Source organism: Lucilia cuprina, chromosome 2 (genome assembly GCF_022045245.1).
Source record: "Lucilia cuprina isolate Lc7/37 chromosome 2, ASM2204524v1, whole genome shotgun sequence".
In the NCBI taxonomy this organism is placed as follows: Eukaryota; Metazoa; Arthropoda; class Insecta; order Diptera; family Calliphoridae; genus Lucilia; species Lucilia cuprina.
Window position 1 is genome coordinate 7,693,451 of NC_060950.1, and position 23,466 is coordinate 7,716,916.

General features: G+C 28.3%; 1 protein-coding gene across 1 annotated transcript in view; it reads right to left on the bottom strand.

Moving 5' to 3' along the window:
* Positions 1–14,978: 14,978 nt before the first annotated feature.
* Positions 14,979–23,466, bottom strand: part of LOC111683049 (E3 ubiquitin-protein ligase TRIM9) — a 182,461-nt gene continuing 173,973 nt past the window's right edge. The window contains exons 7-10 of the mRNA XM_046947079.1: positions 22,908–23,047; positions 22,780–22,828; positions 21,606–21,839; positions 14,979–15,268 (exon numbers count right to left, since the gene is read on the bottom strand). Coding sequence (XP_046803035.1) covers positions 14,979–15,268; positions 21,606–21,839; positions 22,780–22,828; positions 22,908–23,047 — 713 coding nt within the window. The remainder of the gene's footprint in view (positions 15,269–21,605; positions 21,840–22,779; positions 22,829–22,907; positions 23,048–23,466) is intronic.

Here is a 23,466-nt window from a genome sequence, read left to right on the forward strand (position 1 = left end):
TTAGTTAGTTAGTTAGTTAGTTAGTTAGTTAGTTAGTTAGTTAGTTAGTTAGTTAGTTAGTTAGTTAGTTAGTTAGTTAGTTAGTTAGTTAGTCAGTTAGGTAGTTAGGTAGTTAGTTAGTTAGAGTTCTCCCTTTTTACAATTTTATGTCCTTTTTACAGTGATTCAAACATGTGAGTTTTTTATGTAGAAATAATCAGATAAAATTCAGTGATTTTCATTGACTGACCTATGGCGTAAATATGATTCAAAATTTTAACAATAATTACTGTTTTAAGTCATATTCACAGTTTTCCAATTTCCAACAACCATATTATTTTTAGTCTAGTTAATGGAGAATAAAAGCTTTTTTACTGCCTATATGTAAAATATCTAAAATTTAGTGCCATTTCAATAAAAACCTAACAATTACCATAAAAATACTCAATGCGCAAACATTTCAAACTGTTAATAACAGAGTACTCTCTATATCTTTAAATTTTACTTTCTATGCATGCAAATCAAAAAGTTCTATGAAGTTTTGTTTGATTTCAAATCCATAGAATTTATTAAGTTGGATTTTATTTTATTATATATTCTTTATCACTATAGAAGAGAGAGAGTATTATATGTTTCATGAAAAGCATATAACCAAACTGTATATTTAAGAAGAATTTGTATAGTATTAAAGATAAATCATAATAATAAGAAGATATGGGCACTGTTTGAGCGTTCGAAAATGCATCACAATAATACATGACGCCCAAAAAACTGGCATCTTAAATGCGGTAAATGAATAAATAATTATTTTTTTTTTACTGAGCAGGGTATTTTATCAACATTCTTGACTGACTCTATATACTTTCCTATATAATTTATTTTGCTATGCAACTACTAAAATAAAGCAATTTGAATTTTGTCAAATCACAGACTATTGGTGACAGCAACCAATAAAACTAATGTCTGCAACTAACTCGATGACTGATGATGTGTAGCCAGAAAACAGTTGGTAACCGAATGGTAAGGGCAACATACATATTTTTTTAATATTGACATAATAAAATTCTTTTTATTTGGCGTATCGTTGTGAGTTTTTTTTACCAAACATTTCAAAGCTTTTGTAAATTTAAAAAAAAAGAAAAATTGTTATAAAAAATATTGATGACAGCCTGTTAAGGGACTTTTGTTGTTGTTGTATTTGTATTAGTAAGTTTCTGAATATGCGAGTCCCTTCTTGGGCTTGTTTGACAAATGTGAAAACTGCATACATTCATACAATCAACATCCCATTCAATTTAATAAAAACGTTAGTAAATGTTTTTTTTTTTTATTTTCCGTAAGTTACTAAAGTTGTGCAGCAGGGATACGGATGTTACGTTTCATTCACTGAAAGTCCATGGTAGCGAGTGAAATGAAATGAAACGTTTTACAAATGATTGAAAAAATTGAATTCTACAATTGTGCATTGGTTGGGATTTCGTTTGAAAAACTTACATATTTATATGTACATATATATTTTTTAATACACTTTATGTACTCAATCTTGTATTTGTTTTTTTATGTGTGTAGCCCTAAGAGAAGTAGACATACATTAATACATGCTCATATATACTATTTTCTATTTGTTGTAAGTTTTTTTTTTGTTTTTTCTTGACAATGACAGAAGTGACAGTTGCACACCCTGGTCGGACCTGTTCTTAATAATGCTTTTTTTATTTTAATTTTATCCGAATAGTATTGTTTGTCCTGTATGTTGATGGTAACATGTATAAATAATTGTGGTAACGTTTTTTGTAACTTGTTGGCTTCTAGGCTTTTAGAACTAAGAGGTTCTTGTAAATTTTGTCAATATTAGTTGCAGACAAAATATGTAACAAATATGAAGCAAACTTTATAAAATATTTATTTTAATAAAATTCTATAGTAATTACCCGATTGAAGTAAGAGATCATTATGTGATATTTTAATGTAAAACTTGTCACCAAAGAATCAGACATGAGACTGCCTCCTTAATTTATAAAATATTTTGATTGCACCAATCTTTCAAAACTTAATCAACAGCCAGTGATTAATTCTTAAGGCAAACATCTTCTTTCTTTCTATAATCGTAATTTTATACGTCTTTGTGATATCCATTGACCACTGTATGTAATCTTTAGATTTCTTTTTCTAGTTGGACCTTGTTGAAGACAGATATAATGCAAATAATCCAAATAAGATTCACACGAACAAATGTCTAGAACCGAGATAACGTATAGAGTATTGGTATACGCACAATTGGGACGAACGACGAATTTCGTAAAGCACGACAAACAAGTCGAAAAAAAATTTGTTGCGTAAATTCGTCGAATGGAATACAATCAAATGATTCATACTGCGAATTCGTTTTAAAAATTGTTTGTTCGAAATTGGAAAAAGTAAGCAAAAGGAACAAAAATTATATTTTTGTGAATCTTCACGAACATTATTTCGAAATTTGAAAATGTAAGAAATTGACATCGAATAGAACTAAAATTATATTTTCGTGAATATCCCCAATTTTGAGATTATTTTAACAGCTTCAAACATTACTTCGAATTTTTGAACTTCAAGTGTACTCCAAACTGCTAAATTTCAGACAATTCGGGCTACCAGTACAGGTTTTAATGGCTTTAAAAATTTTTCGAACTTAAGTTAGAATTTTCGAAAATTTTATTTTTAGTTTTTATGACGCAGAGATTATTTTAAGACCATAAAAAATTTTTCGAACATAACTTCGAATTTTCGAATATAATTTCGAATATTCCAATATAATATTGTATTGTCATTAGCTGTACTAACAACCGCCAAATTTCAGAAAATTCGTGCTTCCAGAATTGGTCTTCAAATAATTTTCCCCAATTAATTCCTCGTTCGTCTGCGTAAGAAATAGAAAGAAACCTATCGCACAGTTCGTTACGAACGACGAATTTCGTCTTACGTACTGATTGTGCGTATTTTCATATACTTTAGTGTGTTCTATATCTGTCGACGAAAATTCGTTCCGAAAAATTCGTTGATTGTCCCAATTGTGCGTATAGCATAAAGGATCAATAAGGCACATAGGTGCTGGATAATATGTAGAAGAACCATGGGTATATAATGAGGCCTTAGATCTGCTATGACACATTGGCTTTATAAAGGTGTAATTAGACCAGTTCTAGCTTATGATTCTCTGACATTTGTACTACGTCAAATGTCCACCTATTGATATAAATTATAAGGCGATATTTACTGCCAAAAGTTTCCTAAATTTAGGCGATCTAGCCAAAACTTGTTATAGGTACCTACTAATGAATGAGTACTGGACATAATGAAAGGCCATACACAATCAACGGAAGTGCCCGATATTAAAAAAACATTGAAACTCTGTTCCCAAAATGAATATATTGGTAAAACGGAGCATTGGATCAAATACCTGTAGGAATTCGTTGCTACATGGGTGGTTCAAATACTCTCCTATAGATAACGGGAGTAGTTAGCAGTGAAACAACGAATGTAACATCATTAAAGGGAAGCATTCTCAAAATAAGCAAATACGATTGTACGTATTCAGAGTGGTCACACAGAATTACGGGTACAGCTATACAAAACTGAACCTGCATATTCAAACTAATGTAGAGCAAGTAAAGAGAAAAAACTTTCCCGGATTTTAGATACAAATATTTTGAATAAAATATTGATTCGTATATAACATCCCTACAGAACACTAATTGGAAATAATTCGGAATAATGTTCACAAAACTGAGTTTCTAAACATAGGACGATAATATGGGTACAGCTTTACAATACTGGACCTGTGGATCCCGACGAATGTAGAGAATGTAGAGAGAACAAACTTTCCCGGCTTTTAGATCCAAATATTATGGATGTGAAATTATTTTATTTTAATTAAAATTAATTATTATATATATAAGATCTCTCAAGAACACTGACTCAGGAAACTGAATTTGTGAACATCGGACGAATGAATGAACAAAAGGCCTGATAATGGCCTCATATAAATCTACGAATTGTGTTATTCAGCTCTTCAAACTTGAGTAATTAAAAATTGGATCGAATTCGCTTGCGTGTCATAATGTTTAGTGACATAATGTAACTGGACGTTATGACACACTAATAATTGTCATAGTGTCCATGGACTTATGACAATTTTTAAAAATATCATTGTGACACTTTCAAAAGATAAATGTATTGTTTTTTTAAGAATTAGGGAAAGAGAAGGATCCTTTATTAAAGTGTCCTTGATGGCCGGACATAGACTTCGGTAAATTAAACATTTTTTCATAAATCCATGGAATCTATATGAATTTACTAATAGACATTGCGACACTTCTAAAATTGTCATGGACACTATGACTCAATTAGGTGTGTCCATGGATATTATGAGAAGTCACCTTGAGACCTCTACTGACGCAATCAAAGTTTATAACGGAGGCTATATAAGAAAACTTTTAAGGGCCACCTATATAACGTTAGTAACGAGGTCAACGTTCCTATGAAATATAAATTACAAACTACCAAAATAAATTATTGTTTCAGTTGAAATGCCGATAGATAGTATGAATGATAATATGGTTTCATCATTTGTGACCATTGTAGGGTATTAACTTAATTTAAAAATAGTGTAGACAAGTGTAAGTGTGTAAACAATCAAAAAATATGTACGAGTATATACATATACATATAGTACATATGAGTGAAAACCATGTTTAAAAAAGGACATTGACAAATAACTTAATTCGTTGTTGTCACCACATGTTGGAAATTGTGCATCAATTTTTCACAACATTTCGTTATTTTTTTCTACTTTTTTTAATTTCATTGTTTTTGTAATTTTTACCAATACTATTATTCTTATTTTCTTTTTTCTTGTATTTTGGTTCGCTGGGTTTTATGTCAATATGTCAATTTGTTATATTTGTTAATCGTATGACTGTTTGTGCGTGACATGTGGTCTGATGTGTGAGCTGTGGACAAATTTATATATATTTTTTTATTCGTTGTTGTTTTTGTTGTTATTCTGTTAACTAACTTTAAATATTTTATTTATTATTTATACGTTTAAATATTTTACATAAATATTGCATTTAAAAAATAAAAATCAGAGCATTTTTTTCGATGTTTTTTTTTTAATAATTTATTTAAAATTACTTTATGTAATTATGAAGCGTATAAATTGTTGATGTGACACATGCATATATGTTCATACAGTGAATCAATTAAGTGTTTTGCCTATCTATTTTTATGAGAAATTTGTTTTTTGTTCATAAAAAATATGTCTTCACAAGAATTTGCGCTTCAATAAAGTAATTTGCATAATTTTTTAATTATTTCTTGAAAATTTTTATTTTGTTGTTAAAAGTTATAATTGAATCCTTCTAGAGAGTATTTGTGAAGTTTTTTGCTTTAAATATGCCAAGATGAAAGGTGTTAAACTATTCCGAGCGAAAAATTATTTTATATCTCCACAACTGCATTAAATACATTTGTGATATGTTTAAAAGATGTCGTCAAATAATAGAACATTTCATAAATCGGTCAAATGAACGTGGAAACATCGAAAATCTAACACGGAGTGGTCGACATAAAACCTTGACTGAGAGAGAGGAATAAATTATACTCAAGGAAACCGTGAAAACCCCCATTTGTCGTAAAGTGCTTAGAGCAAATAGTTTCCATGGTCGCGTGGCAAAACACTCATTTCGGAAGTCAACATACAGAAGAGATTATCATTTGCTGAGCCTTTTGAATTTTGGAAATCTGTTATATTCAAACACTTGCCAACACCAACTCAAAGTCCAGACCTCAATTTAATGAAAATATCTCCTGAATTAATATTGTTATATAATTTTTTTAAGTAAAATTAAAAGTTAAGATCTCTATTAACATATATAATAAAATTTTGCTTATTTCTGTTTCAGTCTTTTCTTCAATTTTTCCAAAATTTTCTTTAGGCAAAAAACATAATTGATTCACTGTATATAAATAATTATTTTGGGTTATTTATTATAGTCTTCACATTCATGAGTAGGTCATTCCGTTTGTATATATGTAATAATTTCCCGATCTTATAAATTATACCCAACCAATAAGGAACTTCCGAAAAGAAAGTAGAATTTAATTCATGGAAGTATAGAAAAAGATCTGAAGAAGTGATAATTTTAACATGAGCTTTTCACGAGAGGTATTTCCTTTTTATTTGATTTTGGATTGGATTTTTTCACTTTTTTGAATGTCAATAAACCTCTCTTCCAGAGGAGGTAAACAAGTTCACTAAGTGCTACTTTTAAAAAGGTAATAAATGGTTCCAAAAATGGAGATTTGGTCAAAATTTACAAACAACTAATGAAAATATTGTCGAAAAATTCGATATTTTTTAATAGCCTAGAACAACAACAACATAGAGGAGTTGATGTAAAAGGGGGCGTGGCTTTAAATCAACATCTAATCGATTTAGTCCCAATTTTGTGTCAACAAATAGTTGTATTTATTTAGTTACACGTATGTAATGTGTGTTAAAATTACATCATAAAATATTGTACATAATTTACGTTTGTATATGCATTTGATATTTGCTTTAGAATTTCTTAATAAGTTTAAAATCTTAATGAGGTAATTATAGTTAATGTAGTCATTTATATCTAATATTTTCATAAAAATTCAAATTTCTTAATACAATTGTATGGATATAGCCATTGAATAAATATTATTGTCAAAATTATTACCATGATTAGATGACTAATTATATTTAATATTTTCTTGTAATTTTATAAATGTAAATGTTTTACATTATAACTTTATCTTAATATTTTCAAATACTATACAATACAATATTCCTACATACAAACATACATATTATGTATGTGTAATTGAAACTAACAACTTTAGTTCTTGAGTATTTTCTATTCACTTTATGCCTTGTCCATCTGTATGTAAATCCACTTCGTTTTCCCAATGCCTTAAGTAGCCTTTTTTTAAATATTAATACCTACATATATGTATGTATCCATACAACATACTTAAAACTCATCTTTAAATATTTTCCATTTACTTTAGCATATGACTACTTACTTAAGTAAAATGGACATGCAGTCATGTGAAGTTTTACATACTTAAAGCACAAGTAGTTAATAACATACATAAATGATTTCCCAGTAAGTACATATGTATGTATGTGTATACGTTTACTTCTACCTTTACATTACTTATTTACATCCATTCATTTGTGTAAATGTTGAGTGAGGTACTTATGTCATATTGTTTTAAATAAATATTTAGTTAAAATAAGTACTTACTTGTAAGTATAATATAATACAATATTTTTATTACCTTACTTTTAGAACTTATACAAATAAATGTGCATGTATGTGTTTAACTCTATTTACATGCAAAAATATTGTAAAATTTATATTATTTACGTTTAAATGGTCTATGTATGTATTCAAAATTTAAATGAGAAGTCCATACTTATTGATTCACATTGAATATTGCCAAACATCCCCTGATTCAAAGATGTTTGCTATTTAAATAAGTATTTACCTTGTTTGCCATTTGGAGGAAGTGAAAGGTCAGGACTTTAAAGGATTTGAATACTTTATATTACATCACTATGCTTATATAACACTCATAAAAATTAATTCATGTGATTCGACTTTAACCTAGAATAGCCCAGACTAGTTAAAGCCCAGATTATAGGCTAGACTGTAGACTAGACAATAGACTAGACTTTAGACTAGACTATAGACTAGACTGTAGACTAGACTATAGACTAGACTGTAGACTAGACTATAGACTAGACTATAGACTAGACTATAGACTAGACTATACACTAGACTATACACTAGACTATAGACTAGACTATAGACTAGACTATAGACTAGACTATACACTAAACTATAGACTAGACTATAGACTAGACTATAGACTAGACTATAGACTAGACTATAGACTAGACTATAGACTAGACTATAGACTAGACTATAGACTAGACTATAGACTTGACTACAGACTAGACTATAGACAAGACAAGACTATATGATAGTCTGTAGACTATGCTGTAGAGTGGACTAAAGACTAGACTACAGACTAGATAACAGACTTTCGACTAGACTAGTCTGTAGAATAGATTATAAGCTAGACTATACATTAGACTATTCTATAGATTTAACCAAAGAATAGAATTAGGACAAGAATATTGATAAAACTAAATAATAAGTCTATAAACTAAACAACAGAATATTTTTTTGACTGTTTTGTGGACTACTTATCGAGTGTTGACGTACCGAGAAAAGGATAAATTACTGAATTTTTCTAGCCTGCACATATGTAAATATATATTCGTAGTTAGCTTAGGGTATAGTTAAAGTTTCTATTTCTCTTTTTTATTATTAAACGAAGACGTCCGTCCTACACATTATCCTAAAATACTTTCAACTTTTTAATAGTTTCCCTTAATGTTTCATTGTTTTTTTTATATACTTCGTGATAGATGTAACTATAAAGCCTTCTTAAGAGGGGTAACAACATACATATATTTAAGTTTACCATTTCTTATACATATATTTAATCTAAACAAAAAAAAAACATTAGTATGAAAATTTCATTCGAAATAATTAACAAATAGTTAAACCCAACTACTTGGTCAACTCTTCGTCTTATATTTTTATGTATATGTGTGAATGTGCGTCTCCTTTCAAATAAAGGTATTTAGAGAACACGTACTCATTATGCACGTGTTGACGGAATTATTACATTTCTTTAGTATAATCAGATGAGTATTTATTGAATACTTGTTAAATGGAAATTGGATAAAGGGCTTAAAGGACACTTTTTATAATTATTGCTATTAACTACTTTTTACATTATTTTCTTTTTCGTTTCAGAATTCTTTTAAAAAATATTTAAAATGGTTTATAAGTTCTTTTCACATATAACGCTTGTATTTATATCTCACCATCAAAATAATAGCAAATAATTCTAATGTCCATTAATGTTAAAACATTAAATGAAATGGAGAATTAAGGAAACAAAAGTTGAAATTAATGACGAATAAAACAAAACTTAACATACAAACACGCACATGCTGAGTCGCCTTATAATACCAACACTGTGAATGACTTAACATAAAAATTACTTATTTTCATAAAAACGCCCTTTTATTATCCGGCTATAAAAGAAAAAATTTACTAAACTTTATAAAGCAGACGAATATAAAATTACAATACAAAAGTGTTTGGGAAATAAAAGAGAATTATTTGCAAATGGAAACTATATATTTCCAAAAAAAAGGAGTGTGAGATAAATTCTTCAAAAATGTACTTAAAGTTTGGCAAAATTATGAGGGAAGTGCATGGAAAGTGTTATTAACACCATGGTGTGTTCAAAAAAACAGTCGGTATCAAAAACTCCTCTTTCACATCATACATACTTAATTTCATATTTCTAGATTCAATATTATAGAAAATTCAAAAAGTAAATTTTGAAAAACGAAAAAGTACCAAAAAGTTAACTTTTTCGATTCTCACCTAATTCCTAATTTAAATTTTCTAGGTTTAATATTATAGAATATTCAAAAAGTACCAAAATGTTACCTTTTATGGGTTCTCACCTAATTTAAACTCCACATACTTAATTTATTATTTCTTAGTTCAATATTATAGAAAATTCTAAAAATATCTTTTAATCTTTTTTATCTCGCCTAATTCCGACTCTACTTACTTAATTTCATGTTTCTAGGTTCAATATTGAAGAAAATTCAAAAAGTACTTTTTGTAGAACGAAAAAGTACCAAAAAATCCCCTTTGATGTGTTCTTGTCTAATCCGCACTCTACATACTTAATTTCATATATCTAAGTTCATTATTATAGAAATCTCAAGAAGTACCTTTTGAAAAACCAAAAAGTACCAAAAACTTTCCTTTTATGTGTTCTCATCTAATTCTGAATCTACATGTAACGGATTTTTCTCATATCTTTGTTATTTATAGACCGATTTTGGTGATTTTAAATAGCGATTTTCCCGAAAGCATATCCAACGGAACTATTGAAAATTCTTCTAAAAGCTGATTTCAACAAACATACCGACGGATAGACAGACAGACAGAAAGACATGGCTTAATCGACTACGCTATCTATAAGGATCCAGAATATATATACTTTATAGGGTCGGAAAATTATATTATAGAAATTACAAACTTACATATACCCATCTAACGTTGCCCCCTGGGGCATGTTGGTGAAACCTCCACCTTTTTGTTACTGCAATCCCGGGGAATAATACCTCTGGTTTGGCCAGGACTAAAAAATGGTTACAGTCTACTGCCTGGCTTTGTCCTTGTATAGATTGAAAGATGTCAAACCAGAGCACCGCATAATCTAATACTACGGGTGCCCAGTTGCCAGGAGGACTATGTCCTGGATGGTCATTTGGTTGAGGTTCCTTCGGGATCCACGTAGTGGCTGTGTTTAAAACTCAAATTCGCGAGAAGATTAACTTGTGGTTAAAATACTGATGTAAGGTAAAGTCAATATTTCGTGATAAGTTCGGTGCTATTGCCGAAACAACAAATATGCCACAGACTGTGGGACTAATCATTGGAAATTAGTTGGTATTAATTATATGTGGTATTCCCTTATGAATGTGTCGTATAAATGAGTTGTGTGCTGGGTTGTATAATGATTAATAAAAGGTATCGTATATAAATGATACCACTGAATTTTACTTCCTTGTCCAGATATGTTGAGAGCATATTCATATCAAAATTACCACAGTGAGTCCCTGTGAGTAAGAACAAAGTCCTCGTCTTATTTGATGGATTCGTTCTTCGGTCCACCGGTTACGTCTCTAGGTGCTGTTGCCGAATCAACAAAGGCCATCACATCTGCGTGGTTGTAAACGGAAGTGATGTTTTTACATCTCGAAAGTTAAGCAACGGGGCAGCAATGTTTAGAGATTATATAGCTCGCCCAATTCATGTACAAAAATTGCTAACTTAGTTCTTCATTGCAGGATTCAGGGGCGATGGTAGACCGTTGTTCAAGTCTACCCAGTTGATGAATAAAGATGAATATCTATCTATCTATCTATCTATCTATCTATCTATCTATCTATCTATCTATCTATCTATCTATCTATCTATCTATTTATCTATCTGTCTATCTATCTATCTATCTATCTATCTATCTATCTATCTATCTATCTATCTATCTATCTATCTATCTATCTATCTATCTATCTATCTATCTATCTATCTATCTATCTATCTATCTATCTATCTATCTATCTATCTATCTATCTATCTATCTATCTATCTATCTATCTATCTATCTATCTATCTATCTATCTATCTATCTATCTATCTATCTATCTATCTATCCATCTGTCTATCTATCTATCTATCTATCTATCTATCTATCTATCTATCTATCTATCTATCTATCTATCTATCTATCTATCTATTTATCTATCCATCTACCTATCTGCCTATACGCAACTGCTTTCATCAGAGTAACCATATTGTATTCTTTTGCAAATGTTAAGTTATGGAAAAGCCACTTTGTTTACTAGGGATGTGGACCCTTGAATGAAATCATTATTTACCTTGAATAAATAAAAACTCATTTGATTCTTTATTGGTTTTCATAATTGTTTTATTTTTGGAATAATAATTGTGTTGTTGTTGTTGTTTGTATTTAATTATTATTTAATTATTTTATTACATTTAATTCATATTTCAATTAACTTTAATATTTAATATTATATTATATTGTTTGTTTGGGGGATTTTGTGTGTATGTTTTAAATGTGTGTATGTATGTTTTTTTATTTTTATTTTTTTTTAATGTACTTAGTTAATTAATTAGATATTTGCACTTAATTATATTAAATATTTTTAATTTTTTGTTGTTGTTGTAGCTATGTTATTTGTTGTCATATAAAAAATAATACAATTGATATAAATACAACTATAAAAATGTCTTAATTTTTTTCACTTTGCAATTTGTGTTTACAATATAATTGATTGTATATAAAAAATTATTTTAAATAAAAAATATATTTAAAATTTAAAAATGGCATCTTAAAAAAACTAATTGAATTTATATATACATTTAGTATTATATTTAACACTTAATAGTAGAAAAACTAAAAGTTTATATAATGTATATGAAATTAATATAAATAATTACTAATTAATAGTTATTAATTTTGTTTATTATTTATTAATTTATTGGTTGGTTGGTTTGTTTGTTTTGCTTTGGAATTTAATTATTTTTTTAGTTTATGTCTAAAAATGTCTAAAAAAATAAATGATTTTTTTAATTAATTGGTTTTTAAAGATAAATAGCTTAAAATTGTATTAAAATTAATAAATGTAAAATATTATACATTGTCAAAATAAATAAAGTAAAGTAAAGAATTTATAAGAAATTTCTGGTGCAATTTATTTAGGTTTTCTTTTGCTTAATATTTTGAACTTTTTGGTAAAATTTTGTTTAACTAAAAAGTTATGGGTTTGTTTAGGTAAAAGCTTTTTCTAATAAAAAATATAAAATTTATTAAAATTTTTGTTAGTTTGTTATGAAAAAACATCGAGATTTTTGGGGGGAAAATATTAAAAAAAAACTAAATTTAAATTTTTTATTTACAGTTTAATTTTTAAGAAAATTTTGATTTTAGTTTTAAGAATTTTGTTTAAGCTTTTTTTTTAGGTTTGTTAAATTTTATAGAGTTTTCTTATTATTTTCAATTAAATGCAATGAGATACGTTTGTTTTTATTATTTTTAATTTCTCTTCACATTTTTTTAAGTTTTCTTGTTTATTTGGTGTTTTTTATATTTAATATATATATTTTTGAAATATACAGTTGTTTTGTTATAAATAATTTTATATGTTTTTTTTTGGCTTTAGTGCAGGGTTTTATTATTATTAATATTTAATTTTCTATACACATTTTTTTTTAATATTTTTTGTAATTCATTATAAATTCAAGCAATCTCTCTATTAAGCAAATTACACATTTATAACTAGTGACTATTCAGTGGTAATAATGATAGAAATTTCGACATTTTAAAAGCTTTTAAAGACTAAAGGATAACTTATTTACATTTATGGGAAAAAGTTGAGTTTATTTAATACAAAGAGATTTTAATTAGGGATCTTAATAAAAAAAACTCTTTTGAGAATGCTTTTTAAAAAGCTTTACTATAAAAAAGCCTTTTTGAAAGGCTTTTGTAAACTTTTTTTAATTAAAAAGCTTTTAGTGAACACTTTTTAATAAAAACGTTTTAATTAAACGCTTTTTAATAAAAAAGCTTTTTAGTGAACAATTTTTAACAAATAAGATTAAAGAAGAGCATTAATTTATACAAAAGCTTTTTAATATTAGCTTTCTAATGAATCAAACTTTTTCAGAATGTTGTAATTAATACATTTTTTGAAGTTTTTTTTCCATAAGCTTTTAAATAGAAAAACGTAAAAAAGAAAAATGTTAAATAGAAAAACGTTGATTATAAAGCTTTTAAAACAAAAACTTTTTTCAAATGCTTTTAGATGAAAATTGCTTAAAAAGTTTTTAAACAAAAAATTACTTTTCTAATGAAATTTTCTAATAAAGAAAACTTTATCAAAAGAAAACTTTTGATAAATATCATTCAAAGAAATGCTTTTGAGAAAACTTTTAGATACGAGTTTTTTTTTTTTGAATCTTTAAAAAAAAAGTGTTCTTAAAAAGCTTCTTAATAAAAAGACTTTCGATAAATAAAATAAAAAGACTTTTAAATCAGAAAGTTTCTAATTAAAAAGTTCTTTGAGACTTTAAAACACTTTAATACATAAAGGCTTTTAAGTGAAATGTTTTCTTGTAAAACTTTTGATTTTGTGTATGAATGAATTTTATTATGCTTTTTCGCGTTACTCGGAAACTTGTTTTGTTAGGGGCGGTCAAAAACTTTTGAATTTGTGTGCGAGAGAAAGTGAAAAAATATCAATCATTATATTTTTGCCTCCTTTTCAAAAGTTTTGCAAGAAAACTTTAAAAGAGAACTAAGATAAGTTTCTCAACAAAAGTTTACTTCCATGGGCTGGCACTAAGAAGGCTTTTAAATGAGAGCTTTTTAAGAATAGTTTAAGACAGCTTTTAAACAAAGAAGACAGCTTTAAACAAAACTTCTAAATTAAAAGGCTTTTAAGTCAAGCTTTTAAACAAAAAAGTGTTTTATGAAAACTTCTAAATTTAAAGGCTTCTGAGTCAAATTTGAAACCAAAAAGTTTTTAAATAAAAAAACCTTTTTGTAAAAACATTTTAAATAAAAATAAGTTTTTTTTAATAAAAAAGGCTTTTAGGAAGCTTTTAGTTAAAAAAATCTTCCCAAGGAAACTTTTGAAAAAAATGTTTAATAAAATTAATTAATGTTCTGTAAACTTTTGACCTTAAAAGCTTTATAAAATGACAATATTCTACCACTTTTTTTTCTTTATAATTTCATAACGTTTATAACGTTTTTTTCCTTTTTTCTCTTATTTTTAACATCTAATACCTACATTTATGCTAAACTTTGATTTTAAATTACTAACTTGTTATCGTGTATTTTTTTTCTTGGCTTAAATTAATTTTAAAATTTCTTTCATTCCAAATTTAGTTTTCATTTTTATTCTTACTAATTTTATGCAATTTTTAGGTAAATTTTGAAAATTTCAAAAATATTTCTATTTATATATATATATTTTGATATATTAGATATGTAACTACTACAACTAATTTAATAAACATTTAAATATAAGACTTAGCCAAAGGAAAAAAGGAAATAAATGAAAATAATTTCAATTTACATACAGAGTCTAGCCCTAAAAAAATTACATTAATTTAGAAAATCCGTTTTTTTTACTTTTGGTTTTTTAATTTAACTATTTACATCAAGGTTTGTTGTCATTAGAAAATATCTGCTATTAACGCGTTTATTTTATTTCTTTTTCCATTGTTTTAAAAATAATCCATTTGTGGTGCATCCAAGGCTGAGTGCATGGTTAGAGTGACACCACGATTAATACTAACAGCTGGATAGAAGACACCATATAAATCACGAAACGCTATAGAACCTTGAGGCATGCCATTAACCAGAAAACTTAAAGTGTGTCTTTCTAAATTGAGTAAAACACCAATGGTGCTGCCAGTGCTAATGCCACCCTCAACGCGTCTTTCATGCACTGAATTATGTTGGAACCAAGAACGTTGACGATCAATGTACATGGCAAATGATTTTTCATCTTTACCTGCAAATAAAAAAAAAAAAAATGAAAAAGAAAATTATATAAAGAAGGATTAGTTTTTTTTTGTTCTTCTTTAGTTTTAAATATTGCACAGTATAAAATATAAATGAAACTCTTGAAAGTAAGCAGGAAAAAGTAATATGAAAAAAGCTTTATATTTAAAAGCTTTTAATTTTTTTCTAAAAAGTAACAAAAAAAAGTTTTTTAATTTTCTTTAGCTACTCGCTAAAGAATAGAAAAAAATTGTTTGTCTTATATTTTTGTTAATGGATTTTCAATAAAATAATAATATAGAGGAAACAAAAGAAATTAAAAATGGCGACAAAAAAACTTTTCTATCGTTTTATTTAAGTATCAATAGAGGAAGTACAAATTCTGTTGAAAAAATGGTTTTAAAAACGTGATGGCACCTTCTTTTGTTTTAAAACTTTTATTTCTTTCATAGGTTTTTCAACATATTGATTATAAATGGAAAACTTTTAACTGAAGTAATGCCAATATATTACCAACCAACCCCCCCCCCCCCCCCCCCGGGGTTATGCTTCCTTTTTGACAGATCCCATCTTGGTGTTTTGCAATCCGGGGTATAGAGGTGCTTCCAGTAACTTCAGTCTGCCAGGACTATAAACTGGTGATGTCACTTCACTCCTCGACTTGTCCTTGGTATGATTTGACATTTGGTCTAACCAGAGAACGACACAATCTGGTACTACGGCTGTTCAGCTGTAGTTTAAACCCAAATTCGCGAGAAGATTAAGTGGCGGCTAAAAGACTGATGTAAAGTAAAGTCAATATTTCGGGAAAGTTCGGTGCAGTTGCCGAAGACAACAGATACACCATAGGAGAATGGCTGTGAAGGAAACGAAGGTCCTCTCTGTCAGAGAACATAATGTTATGTTGACCAAACAGTTCCTCCTTGGATGTCATCGGAGGAGTCATCCCAATTTTAACATCACACAGTTGGATACTCCCCCGAGGCATGTCAGGAAAGATCTTCGTATATACGAGAAAAACATATGCAGATATGTGCAGGATCCACTGGATCAGTCCTCGTATTCGGCAACTTTGAACGATATTCATAGAGACGCCATAAATTCTGCGGTAGCAGGATACAGCATGAATGTCGTACTTGGAGGTCGCCTAGGCTCAATGCCTACTGGTCACGTATAGACCGTGCCGTTCCCAACGAATGTCTTGCATGTGGTCAGGACCCTCATGACACCCGCCATTCATTCAACTGCTCAGCCAACCCTACTTCACTCTGTCCAATTGTTGAAGTAGCTCATATTATGGCCTGGGCATTGAGTAGAACCCAAACTAGCTGTTTTAGCTGTTACAACAACAACTGTGGAATTAACCGTTGAAAATGAGTTGATGTCAATTGTATATGATACGGGAGGAATGTAGAGGTATGCGGACCTTACTCCACCCGTATACCATTAAATTAAATTTATAAATTATAAATTCCTTGTCTAAGTACGTTCAGAGTAAACTTTGTTCATACTAGAATAAGAACAAAGTCTTAGCTTATATGTCGGATTCGTACTTTGGTCTACAGGTGACGTCTTCAGGTGTTATTGCCGACTCAACAGAGGTCATTCCATCTGCGTGGTTGTAAACGGAAGTGATGTTTTGCATCTCGGAAGTTAAGCAACGGGGCAGCAATGCTCAGAGATTATAGAAGATCAAGTACTTGAGCAATATGCTTTTACATGGACCGGACAATCCATGTACAAAAATTGCGACATGCGTTACAGTAAAATTAGACAAATAGCTATTTCGCTCACAAATACTTTGTCAACAATACTTGTCCAGCAACACTTTTCAACAATATCCTCCGATAAGCCCCACAAAAACAGTGTGAAACCTGACCGTAAGTGATAAAAGAGAAACAGCTTCATCAACTTAAAGTTTCATCTCTATAGCTGAAATTAATTGTGTGACAATAAACGCCTCACACCTCTCCTGCTCTCCTGCCAATCCCCCAAGAGATAATATCAAAAAAAACTAGCTAAAGAAACACATTTCGATTTTTCGACTACAAAAAAAGCCAAAAAGGCGTGACAAACACTTTGCAAACAAAAAAGAAACTTCTATTCAATACAAACAACGACAACAACAACAGCAATGAATTCTAAAGTTTGGCAAGTGAACACAAAGTATTGTTAACAAATGAAAATTGAAAAGCGAAGAAAAACAATAAGAACAAAAAATATTTGGCCAATTTCGATTTCGAAAGAGAAAAATAAAATCAAGAAAAACTTTCGCTGTTTGTATTTAAAGAAATTTTCCAGAGAGAGCTGTTGCGCTTTTATATGCAGTAGTGTTAGCTAGGAGTCTGTGACTATGAGATAAAATTTGCCAATTTTATAATAGCAACAACAACAAAGGAAACGGAAGTTTTTTTGTTTCTTTTAAAATACATTCCAAATTTAGTTGATATAAAGTTATTTGAAAAGAATTAACTGAAATATTTTGTAAAGTTAAATAAATATTGAAAGCTCATGAGTGCAAGTATAACAAAAAGTTATTTTTCATTATGCGCATTTAAATAGATTGATAAGTTAAATTTTTCTATCTTAATCAACTGTTTTTTTTTTCCTATTGGGTATAAGAATTAGTTTAGAATGTCAGCTCGAAAGTTAATATGATTCTTTTAAATTTAATATGATGCTTTTTAGCAAAAAACTTTTCAGGGAATAAAAAAGCACTTTTTAGAATGATTTTTTTTTAAGATAAAGTTTTGTAGTAAAACTCTACAAATATAAACTTATTTTTATAAAGCTTTAAAAAGCATTAATGGAATTCTTAAGCAAATTACAACTTAAAAAGTTTTTTTATGTAGAACTGTAAGCTTTTGACAAAATATTTATAAAAGTGCTTTTATAAAATAAAAGCTTTTGGTAAGATAATAAGTAAAAAAATACATTATAAACAAATATAAACTTTCGAAAGCTTTCAAAGGTAAAAGTTTTGCAAAACGTAGTTAATAAATAAGTTAGTTAGTTAGTTAGTTAGTTAGTTAGATAGTTAGTTAGTTTGTTAGTTTGTTATTAGGCACACATAATTTGAAGATATATCTACAGAGAGATGAACCTCCTGGTACCACATTGACACAATTTTCAGCAACATCCGTTGTTAAAGTATATGTGTATATACGGACGACAACACTACAACACAGAAATGCCACACGTGATAAGCCCACTATTTACAATCCGGTGATTAGGGCAACTGATTGCTGCAATGTCGCCAAAATTGGGTTGTCAACATTACATAGTGTTAGTAGTTGTATATACTTTGACAAAGCATTTTATTAAAGCATTTGGTGTCAATTTGGTACCAGCGGTGTATATTTTTTTTTTCCCTTTGTGTATTTATTCTATCGCTACTATTGTGTGCTACTTTCAGCAGAGCCTCAAAACCGAAGGCATATTATTTCAGATAACTTTTCTTCAAAATTTAAAAAACGTTATAACTTGATATATAATGTGAACACAAAGAAAAAAACATTTTAGATAAATTTTTCGTAAATATTTTCTAACTGTGAAAACTTTTCCTACACAAACATTTCTACACCATTTGACACGTGTTAAAGTAGCTCATCACAAGTTTTCAAATTAAAATTTCATAAGACACTGCAGTTAAAAATACAAAACTTTGTTTATGCTGCTGGTATGTACATACATATGTACGTAAATATTTAAGAATTAGTGGTATGTATTTCTAGCAACATAACACCTTTTTACTCCACCCACGTAATTGACACTGACACTAAAATGTTGAAAAGTTTTACGTTTGCGCTACTTAATGCTAAAAGTTAACTGAACAGTGGCAGGAGATGATTCCCAGTTGGTTTAAACATTTTTATAGAATGATTGAAAATTTTTTTATTATTATTTATTAAAAAAAGAAAGAGGCAACTCAAGTTATTAATATTAGATATTTGAGCAAATAACTAAATACATTATAGTTATGTTAATATAGCTTACATCCATTACTTAATGCTTTCTAGGCCACTGTGCAATATTTAACTGAAAATATGTTTTTCTTTTTTTTCAAATCTAACTTTTTATTAAGCTTTGTTAGACACTACCACCCTAAAACCTCTCTCTATCCTTAGATTTTCTTAGACATTATGAACGTGATGACTTGTTGTTTTGGCTTATTCTACTAGCAAGTCACTTTTTTGTTTCTTTGCTGCTGTTACGTGTTTCGCGTTATTGTTCTACACAATCTCATAAAAAATATTTGTTACAAGCAAAACTTTTCGCTTTTCCTGTCGTTTATTTTAAACTAGCACATACAATGTATTACAAAATATGTACATATTTATGCATCTGTGTATGTGTGTGTGTGAATATTGGGGGCATGTATCTTATAAGTTAATATCATGTTCATATTGCATGTGTTGTCACAGTTTGGTGTCTAATATTTTGGAGTTTTATAAAGTATAAGTAAGTAGCAGAAGTAGTAGTTTAGTTAGCTGCTGTTTTTTAGTTTTTCAAAACCATCATGTTTAACTTTAAAAAAAGTTTTTCGCCAGACAATGTTTAGTGTTATCTGGCTAATACTTTATTCTTTAGCTACATTCTACCACTAACACTCGTACTTTTGCTATAGTTTATTACGCGATACTAAGATTCTTAGAAAGTCACACATACTAAGTTTTGGTATAAAGTTAATGATACTTTGTTGTTATTTTGTTGCATTTTAAATAGTTTTATTATTTTGCTATTTAGTTAGAGGGGAATGAGTTGCGTATGTGCTGATGCTGACAATGCACATCGCCGAGATTTCAATCGATGTCCCTGTATTTATGCTGTAATTGATTCATGATTTCTACAATTTATATGACCAAAACTCCAAAGAAAATTTATAAAAAATTTTGATCTAATTTAACAGAAAACTAAAAAATGAAAATGGTTTCGTATTAAAAGCATATAATTGTTGAAAAGTATAATAAGCTCCTAAAAATAGCTTTTAAAAATATTGAACCTTTTATTCTCAAAAAATAAACTTAATAGTGGAAAGCTTTTTATAACCTATTACTTTAGGAAACTTTTAAAAATAAACTACTGGGCATAGAATGTTATTGTATTATCTATGATACTGGGTTTTGTTGGAAAGCTTTCAAACGCAAAACTTTTAGGAAAAATTGATAACGTTTTTTTAAAAAATTAAGTTAATAGTGGAAAGCTAAATTAAACCTATAACTTAAGGGAATTAAACGGAATTATTTACTTTTTATATAAACTATTGAATGAAAGCTTTAAAATATAAAACTTTAAGAAAAAAGTTTATAAAACTCAAGCTTTTTTAATAAAATAAAGATTTTTAAAACAGCTTTTTAAGATTTTTATGAAAGGTTGTTAAAAAGATAAGCTCTTTGATAAATGCTATAAAAATAGAAAGCTTTTAAAGCTTACAAACTTTGTGTTTATGTTTGTGATAAAACTATTAAAAAGTAAAAGCTTTATATAATCTTTACAATCAACAAGATAAAGCTATTTATTTTTTAAACCTTTATAATAACTAAAGCTTTTAAACAAAACAATCTTTTTATACAAAAGCTTTAATTTGCTAAATAATTAAATTGAAACTAAGTACTTGAGCATGTTAAAAATTCTTTAGGAAATAATTTGACAAAGCTTTTTATCTGCTTACATTCAAAGAAATTCTCTTTGTTAAAGTACTAAATACTTTAAGATTTCTTTCAATCCAGAAATTACAAAGTTTACTAAAGTCTATCGAGTTGTCTATAGTCTTTGAAATAGACGTTGATTAGTCGATTAAGTATTATATAAATTTGTCTATATCTACACGCCAATATATGGACTAGTCTATTGAATAGTCTATTTCATAGAGTTATCTATGAACTATGTCTGAAAGTACTTAGGATAATGTGGAGTTACTGAAACTTTTTTAATGGTTATTTAATTTTATAAATTTAAGTTTTTTTTCATAGATTTATTTCAAGACAATGTTGTTTTTTCATATTCTCTGATTCATTACTTATGATGCCTGACAACCAATTTATATTAAAACTTGCTAAAGAAATTACAATACCTGTTGACCAGCTTCTAACAAAGAAGCTATAAATCTCAACAAAAAAAGGAAAAATTTTCTAAGAAGAATATTTCTACATAAAATACAAAGAGCCACAGACCGCAGAGTTTTTTTCTACAGTAATAAATACTCTTGTACTACTATTCATAGCTATTATTTCTATAACTTGCAAAGTAAGCTAATACTTCTTTTTACAACTATCCTTTTTGCCTGCATACTTAAAGAAAAAATATTACATAATAAAAAGAACTATTGACAACAATTGACTACTTACCCAACATTTTATTACGATTAACATCGATGCGTGCCACACCAAAGGCGGGATCTGTATCAGCTGTATAATTGTCAATGGTAAATTCCCAATAGTGTATGCCACGTGAAAAACCCACAGAACCCAATGCAACGCGATGTTCCCAGCCTTCGACGGAGACAGTTGAATTGTTATTGCTAAAGATGAGACCAGAACCAGGACCACCGCTTAAAACCGGATCAAATGTAAACCAGGCAACTGTAAATATAGGAAAAAATTAAAAAAAAAAATAGAAACTTGAAAAATGTAATATAAATACTGGGAAATAAGTAAATATCCTTGACTGTGAAAAATAAACTCTCTATAAACCACAACTTGTTGTGTAGTCTATATGAAAGAGATAACAAAATAAAAAAAACCGAAGAAAATAATAACAAAATCTACATTTAACAGGAAGGACATACAAATAAGCTTTGTTTGGCCAATATGAAGGAAATTCAATTTGATTGCATTTCCTTGTTATGCTTTGTAATATTTTCCTTTCATCTTGAAATTCTACTACTTTTTTAGTTTTTGTTGTAGTGTTTTTTTTAGTCCTGTTTTAGTTGCAAATGTGTTTGTATGTGGTTTGCTGTTGTTATGATGTTATTGTCTGCACCGCAAAGTATACTTTAGGTTTTGTAAAATCTTGTTTTCTTCTGTTATAGGAGAAGTTAGCAGAGACTTTATTTACCCAGCAGTTCTACAACGAGTCAATTTAACTTTCCTTCCAGATCGGATGAAGTAAGTATAATATACCTGATTCAAGCACGAATCAATCAAGAACATAATTTAGATGATAACTAACGACGACTAACAATAACTAACTAAGTAACTAACTAACTAACTAACTAACTAACTAACTAACTAACATACTAACTATCTATCTATCTATCTATCTATCTATCTATCTATCTATCTATCTATCTATCTATCTATCTATCTATCTATCTATCTATCTATCTATCTATCTATCTATCTATCTATCTGTCTGTCTGTCTGTCTGTCTATCTATCTATCTATCTATCTATCTATCTATCTATCTATCTATCTATCTATATATCCATCTATCTACTTATTGGTATACAAAATTTCACTTTAAGTTTAAACAATCCCCAAGAAAATATTCTTTACGTGGAATTATTAAACTTTATAATACAAAATAATATATTCAACAGCAATACTCGCAAATGCACTGTATTAGAATCCTGTTATAGACTTATATATAAAACATAATTTATTATTCATACATTCAAATAAAATGTACACACTCTACTCTTCACTTACCCTAAATTCTCCACCGCTGCCATCGTCTAATTCTAAAACGTAACCCTCAACAAATGAATGATTTGGCGCCTGCCACGCCACGGTAACTGAATTATTTTCCGCTGAACAATCTTGTGGTATAATTGCAGGAGGTTGTGGAGCTGTAGTTATTATGTAGTATTTGTATTTTTATATCAATTTAGTGTTTTTTTTCCATTTACATTCCAAGGAAAAAAGGAGAAATATTAGAAATTTGTATTGTTCACACACAAACACACACGTAAAGGAAATGGAAGAAAAATAAACAATAATATTGTTGTTATTTAGCATAAATGTAAATTTTGTAATAAATTATATAGAAGTTTTTGTTATTGTGGTTTTTTTTTTATAAAGTAAGTATATGTAGTATTTGTGTGTTAAAGTGTAAGTTTATGTTTTTAGTTTAAATATTAGTAAATGTAAATTCAAGTATTTAACATTTTAACTACAATGATACAGTTTAATTATTATGACTTAAGGGTATAATAAACAATAAATTATAAATACTAAAAGAAAAGAAAAATGATTATATGTATATATT